Source organism: Trypanosoma rangeli (assembly GCF_003719475.1).
Source record: "Trypanosoma rangeli strain AM80 chromosome Unknown Tra_15.4_contig_00234, whole genome shotgun sequence".
In the NCBI taxonomy this organism is placed as follows: domain Eukaryota; phylum Euglenozoa; class Kinetoplastea; order Trypanosomatida; family Trypanosomatidae; genus Trypanosoma; species Trypanosoma rangeli.
The window spans coordinates 23,822-30,959 of NW_021705978.1; the positions used below are offsets into that span (position 1 = coordinate 23,822).

A 7,138-nucleotide genomic window follows, 5' to 3' on the forward strand; every position below is an offset into this window, starting at 1 on the left:
ACGCTTTTACCACATCTTCCCCCACCCCCACCCCCACCCCCAGCACCCCACCTTTCCAGTCCATTTTGTTGAAATTTTTATTTTGGTCAACTCCGAAATTTATGCACTCAAAAGTTCTTTGAGTTCTAAGTCTATGCATGTATGTATGCAATGTGTGTGTGTATGTGCGCGCCTGAACGCATTTTGTAGGCGAGACCCAAGACGGAACACACTGCCAGCTCAACAAAAACAGTCCACAATACCGTCGCAGTAACGGGCTTTTCGAAGCAGAATGGTGACCGTGCGCAGCAAGGCTGTCGGCAACATGATGGACCTGGCTTCTGTCGTACTTCCTGCCGCAAAGTACACCCTTCCATCCTTCACCGTCTTGGTGTCACGTCTGATGTCCCAAAAGGAGAGCGCAAAGGCATTCTTTTTTGTTTCCATCACCATAACCGCACGAAACCCTGCGTACACGAGGATGTCCAGACACCACGGCAAACTGTCCTCGGCTGACTCAAGTGTGTTGTATTTTGGGCGAAACAAGGGCTGCGATGTGTCATTGCAACGCACAGAGATATGAAAGGAGCCATCTGACATGCGAGCAACAAGCAGTTGAATATCCGCATCACGATACTCCCCTGTCAATTTGTACAAGGACTTCAAAACAGCATCCTTCACGTAGACAACATCACCTTGTTCATCCCCTGCACCACACGAAGCGAACAGTTCGGTGTCCCAGGCAAGGCGCCACTCTCTCGAGGCACATGGCATCGTCACCGTGTGTTCATCTCTCCTGTTTCCTTCAAGGTAGGGAACAAAAAACTTGGTTATAGCTAATTTTTTCGCAGCATTAGCCTCCAAACAACTCGCAGCATCTTTGCCTGTATTGCGTTGCGCCAGGACAGTTGAGGCATTGGGAAAAACAACCAACTCATCACGAAAACCTTTGGCGGCAAGCTCTTCACTTAGCAATGGACTTCGGTTTCCGGCGCCTGGTGCGACTGTTTGCATCGAAGCCCTTCCATAGTAAAAAACCGTATCTGCATCAACGTCATAGATCAGCTTCGTTTTATCGTTAAGAAAAACAATTGGATACTGCTTCCTATTTTGATACACGAGAAATCCGTAACCGTACTTGTTGGAGTGGACACTGCTCTTAAGCATGACTGAAGGTGAAGGAGGTTTTGGTAAAACTAACTTACCAGGTGTACGTGAATAACGCACTTCAGACGCCGCCTCACTAATACAATCATTTTCCTTAAGGAACTCGTGTAGTGTCATTTGTAGTTTATGATCCGTTCTTGTCTTCTGATCCTCCTTCTGCAATACATTTTTTTGGTAGTCCGTAGGCACCGCGTCACAGTAGGCAAATGGGGAATGAATTGCAATGGGTGAAGCCCACAACGGACTGCCACGCCCATTGGAAGATGTAGATCTAGTTGCTTGAGGAGGCAGAAGCGATCTTGGCACTGTGCCGGCAGGCGGTGGGTGGCACAAGAAACTGTGACTTAAAATTTGTGCTGGGCTTGGTCGTTGTTGCGGTTGCTTTTGCAACATCCAATGAATTAGTTCCTTACACGATTCTGGCACCGCTGTCCCAGTTGGAAAACGATAGTACACACGGAGTATTCTGTTGTACGTTGCCTTGATGTCCTTCGTTTCAAACGGAGGGGTACCAAACGCCAATGCGTACAGGATTACTCCCAAACTCCAGACGTCCGCCTCTAAACCGTATCCCAGCCCCGTCTTTTCGGTAGCAAGCACCTCAGGGGCAATGTAGTTGGGCGTACCACACGTTGTCTTCTTCTTATCTGACGCCGAGGCAAGCTCACTAGCAAACCCAAAATCTCCCACCTTCATGTTCCCGGAAGCATCAATCATAATGTTCCCGAGCTTTAAGTCTCTATGAATAACCAAGTTACTATGCATATATTCAACAGCTGACACAATTTGAGTCATGATGTACTGTATTTCACCGGTAGTAAAAACACCTCGCTCCTTCGACAAATCCATTAGACTCTTCTTTCTGCACTGTTCCAAGAGAATATAATGGTAAGAGTCATCTTGAAAAGCCTTTACAAACTGCACAATATGCGGATGCCTCACTCTGCTGTGGATGTCAATTTCCATTCGCAACTTCGCCTCGGAGCCGCGACGCACCAAATTTCCTTTATCAATTATCTTCCCGGCATATTGCGCATTCGTCGCCAAATCTTTGAACTCATAGACTTGTGCAAAACCACCTGTGCCAAGCAACGATCCACAACTATACCTACACATGACCTCTCTCGTTAAGGGATCCCGCTCCTCTACAATGATGCCACAACCATCATAGTATGTGGCCTTTGTTCGCGGGGGTGACATAATTGCGGAGGCCGCCCGCTGTGGAGGTGAAGATGACGTGGCTGGGGCGAGCTCGCCACAAGGTCGAGAACCAGTAGAGGACGCGGGTCTGTAAAGGCCTCCCAAACACGGATAGCGCGCCTCAGCGAGTGGGGAAGGAGAGCAAGGGATTGCATTATTCAAATTTTGCACTGGACTTGATCTCTGTGCGGCGTTATCAACTTCAGTCCCAAGTACCTTTCCTGTTTGACTCTTAATAGGCCGTGGAGGCATGTATTGGTGAAACAGCGGCGATCCCTGAGACTCACTACGGTATTGCGATGACTGTGTAACCACATGCAAGTTCCACTCCTGCTGTGAAGAAGTCCCTTTATAGAGTGGAGATCCAAAGGATGGAGACCGCGTGTCTTGTCTACAGGCCTCTAGCTGCATCACTATTGTCCTTTTGTGGGCCATTTGTAGTCAGACAGCAATCACACCTCCGTTGTCGCCTACACAAATTTTATCCCTTTCTTTCTTTCTTTCTGCAGTTTATATCTATAGATAGATATTCTTTAAAAAGCCCTTCACTGGTCAGAGTACAAGGCAAAAAGCAAAAAAAAAAAGTATTTCTTAAAAAGAAGGGCATATCGAAGCAATAAATGCTAAATAACATCAAGCGAAACAAAAAACAAAACGACAACGACAACAGAAAGAACAAAAACAATATTACAAACCCTGTGTGGAACTTATCACTAAAACCAGTCAAAGTTCCAATGCTGCTTATGTTGCTATTCCTGTTTGTTTGCTCCCCCACCTAAACATTTTTCCCCCATACCCAAAACGCAGAGCGCTACGCTTGACGCCAACTCTAATCTTCACTAGGCCCCGCATTCAGTGGTGAGATTTGATCGGGGGTCCAAAGACGAACCAACCAGCGACAGCGCTCAAGCAGACAACCACCATCGCCTTGTCAATCACGGAATCCCCTTCAGGACCTGTGGCTCCGTTTACCTCAGACGTCTTCGGTGTTTTGGACACCTTCGCTGCACCTAAATCTGCCCCGTTGGCTGATGCAGCCTTTTTTGCAGTGGACGCATACACCGGCAATGTACGGCGCGCAGTAACCACAAGACTTCGGTGAAACATGTTTTTTAGGTATACTCAAAACGCCTAACACAGTATATATCTATCTAATATATATATATATATATTCTCCGGTCCTATTCCTTTGTAGCTCTTCCTACAACTGAGCGGTGGTCTGGATACAGTGAATTTAAAATAAAACACAAAGTGCAACAAGAGCAGTAGAGGGGCAGAGCGTATTGCATTTTTTTCATTATTATTATTATTAATATTATTACTTGTTTAGGTTGATTGGTTTGTATTGTGTTTACCAGAAGGAAAGGGAGCATCCTTTTCTGTAGAGGAGGAAACACTCAAGTAAAGTCAAACAAATACCGCGGTCTCGTCCCTGACAGTATTCTCCTTCACAACGGCACACACACTATTTCATGTGTGTGTGTTTTGTTTTGTTTTTCCATTCCCTACCCTTCTTGGATATTTCAACACTGCGTAAAATACAAAGGTTGATACAGTAACAATAGTGAGAAGAAAACAGGCGGTGTCTACTTCAAACGTCGACCGTAGGAATCACCGCACATTGCGCCGATTGCGTCAATGGTGGTCTCAATTCTACTGCAACGGCTAGAGGAGTAACGGCTGCTACACTGCAGGTGGATGGTATTCAAAGTGTCTTCAAGGGAGTCTATGTAAGAAAGAACGCCACGATTTAAGGTAATCTGTACCCCGTTATCTAATAACGGCAGCTTGTACCTGGTACCAGGGGGATTAAAGGCGACAAAAGGCAAGTTATACCTGTAAGAAAGAATTTTGGCATATCCGCCGTTGAATTGATCGCCAATAAGCAGAATACGATCTTGTTTCCCAGCACTAATCAAACCCTCAATGTACTCCGAGACACCCTTTAGAGCATCCGCGCTCGGAAACCATCTCGTCAAAAAAGAGGCACCATACACAAAGGAGGTTCGGTAATTCTCAGGCCAAATGCTGAACAGCGGCGATATTGCCCCAGCCACCTGAAGGGCCATAGTCGTCCCCCACTCATCGACGTTGCGCAGGAGGGATAAGCCTCGATTGTTGGAATTCAACGTTACAAAGTGGTAGTCGCTACGCAAATCGGTGTAGTCCGAAAATGGAATCGCCATTCCACTTGTTGCGTAATCCCAGTTGGGCTGCAGGCGAAGCGGGTACTGACGGATAAGTTGGGGAAACTGAGAAAACCATGTCGCAAAGTCCGCGTCGCCATACCCCGCAAACGTGTAGGCGAGGGCACTTAAAAGGGATAAATCATAGATGGTAAGCGGAGCCGAGCCGTTTTGGTTGTACCTCATACTGCAAAGCGGGAGTTTTGAGTTCTGCGCGATGATGGGGCCGCCTTTAGTGGCAATATTGCTGGTGAATTCGTACACCATGACGTTCCCAATAGAAATGACAAATGCCAAAGCAAAGAGAAGTATCAGCCACCAATACAAAAGCACCTTTTGATCCGTCCGGATGGCAATGTTATGTAGCGCGTACTGGTTTTCGGCGCGGACAATGTCAGGATGACGATACCCAAAAAAAGTCTTCACATCAAAGCATTTCAAGCAGCTCATAACAGCATCTCGGCAGCAGAGCAGGTGTGTATCAAACCTGCGCCGCTGCACATCGTGTTGCATTTCAGCATCCAAGGGAATCTGAAAAAGAACACACTTTTCCTTCCTAGTCAGCGTATGCGGCGTTTTACGGGTAAGCATCCCCTGTGCAGCGATGAACAGTACAATCACCATAAACGTCAACTCCTTGGATAATAAAATGCCACCACACACTAAACCAGCAACGAGTAACGCTGTGATAAGGTACAAAGATAAGTACACCGAGTACTGCGCTTTCCGATGCAAGAGTGACAGCCACGAAATGGCGTAGACGCATGTAAGTGTGATACTGAAAGCGGCTCCCCATGTAACCTGTGGGCTCCCAATGAGACTTCTGAGCACCTGAGCCATGTAAAGAGCGAGTAAGGGCACATATCCAATGGTAAATACAACCGCATTCCAACGCAAACTTTTTCCATCTAGCCCAAACTCTTCCAAAACGGTAGAGGCATGATACCAGCGTTTCTTCAGAGGTCGAGCCCCCCTGTGAGATGCCGCCTTTTCCCAAAGTGTAAACTCATCCCGTTCCTTGCGCTTCTTAAAAGCCTGCTGCTTCAATCTCAGTGCACTCCAGTACAGCCAGGCGTAACAAAATAGAATTCCAAACATGGTGACAATGATGGAGATGAACGCGTACGATTGGGCAAAAAAAAGAATTGACTGATTATTTGTGGAAGTGGCAATAACGCTCCATAGAAACGGAAATACAGTCGTTGCAAGAATGACCACAAGGTAAACAATATACGGTGGATTTTTTCCTGAATAATGTGACATTCCCAAAAAGTAAACATCATCGCGTTTTACATGTTTCAGACCCTTGAGTATATCCATCCAGGTGCAAAACCAGGTCACCAAGGTAAAGCTCAGCAAGATGAACACAACGAAAAACCCAAATAGAAATGTAGGGTCAAATTGCTCTCCCGATGAAGAGACATGCATTCTGAACAGCACCTCAAAGGTCCAATTCAACGAAAGAACTAACAGGAGGACACCAGTACAATATAGTAGAAAAAACAGGTACAACCGGAACTCCACTGACATAAAAATCTCTAAAATAGTATCAATGTACCAGCCGTAGGAACGTGGTTCCCAATCCTCAAACTCATACGAGCGAATAAGATTTTCTGGTGTGACAGGAACCTCCCCCGCGTCTTCGTCCGCCTCGTTTGTTATCCCATCCTGTGGGGGATAATAATAGTAATTTCCATCTGAGGGTTCATAATAATAGTTTTGATAGTAATTGGGGTCATAGTTCTCCGTGGGAGTTTCTGTTACACCCTCAGGCTGCTGCGCTTGCTCGTGGGGAGTGTCCTTCTCACGCATTTGGGTGTCTGCCAAGGCTGACCCCGTGGTCTGGTTCTCATTCATAATAGAGGTAAACTACGTGAATGAGGAAAAACACGAACAAACGACAGGAAATGTTGAAAATAAAGCAAATAGTCAGAGAAAAACAACAACCAAAAAAAAAAGAGCGAGAATGCAAGCAAAGAACATATTACATTTACTTCCTTATGTAAGGAAACACGCAGCTATCCATGCCTTCCATTTATGCTTGGATTCAGTGTAACTGTGGTAACTCCACCACACCAAGGTGGTGGCATTCAGAAATCTCCAGATTACTCCTTCTTATGTCGTTCGTCATTACGTGAAATTTGCCTCCCCCCCTCCCCCCTCCCCCTTCACAAAGGCAGAATATGCGGCTGAAGGATGTCTTTCCCTCTTCTTCCCGTAGAGTGGAGACCACAACCAACAGGTGATCGCAGTTTGCTTCGATATACCTGGTATTCCCCACTTATGGGAGCTTCATCCCACATTTTCACACACCAGTTGACAGCTTAGTTTCTCAATTGAGTTATGGTAACTAGGGTCTCGTCATCAAATGACATAGTAACCGTACTTAGTAAGTTCCACAACCGCCGCATTCCCTTCCACGTAGAGCGTCGCAGTAGTAGAAGTTTCAAAATCTGCAGAGTGTAGGGCGGCACAAAAAAAAGAGGGAGGAAAAAAAAAAACTTCACTCGCTGGCTTACGATGCGGTGACGTTAGAAACATTAATTTAGGGGCAGATAAACATGAAGGTTTGACAAGTCACTTCCATTTCTTTGTTTGATCTCATC

The 7,138-nt window shown here is 46.1% G+C and overlaps 2 protein-coding genes across 2 annotated transcripts, besides 5 other annotated features; both read right to left on the bottom strand.

Annotated features, from left to right (window-relative positions):
• The first annotated feature begins 18 nt into the window (after positions 1-18).
• Positions 19-52: a microsatellite.
• An 80-nt stretch (positions 53-132) lies between these two features.
• Positions 133-166: a microsatellite.
• A 53-nt stretch (positions 167-219) lies between these two features.
• On the bottom strand, positions 220-2,781 carry TraAM80_06449 (putative protein kinase, putative,polo-like protein kinase; the record flags this gene model as incomplete). The annotated part of the gene is made up of 1 exon (XM_029383293.1): positions 220-2,781. The coding sequence occupies one exon, from the start codon at positions 2,779-2,781 to the stop codon at positions 220-222; it is 2,562 nt and encodes an 853-aa protein (XP_029236878.1).
• A 205-nt stretch (positions 2,782-2,986) lies between these two features.
• Positions 2,987-3,031: a sequence feature (A-rich).
• Positions 3,032-3,486: 455 nt separating this feature from the next.
• Positions 3,487-3,518: a microsatellite.
• A 115-nt stretch (positions 3,519-3,633) lies between these two features.
• Positions 3,634-3,667: a microsatellite.
• Positions 3,668-3,932: 265 nt separating this feature from the next.
• Positions 3,933-6,389, bottom strand: TraAM80_06450 (uncharacterized protein; the record flags this gene model as incomplete). Its single annotated transcript, XM_029383294.1, has 1 exon — positions 3,933-6,389. The coding sequence occupies one exon, from the start codon at positions 6,387-6,389 to the stop codon at positions 3,933-3,935; it is 2,457 nt and encodes an 818-aa protein (XP_029236879.1).
• Between the last annotated feature and the right edge of the window lie 749 nt (positions 6,390-7,138).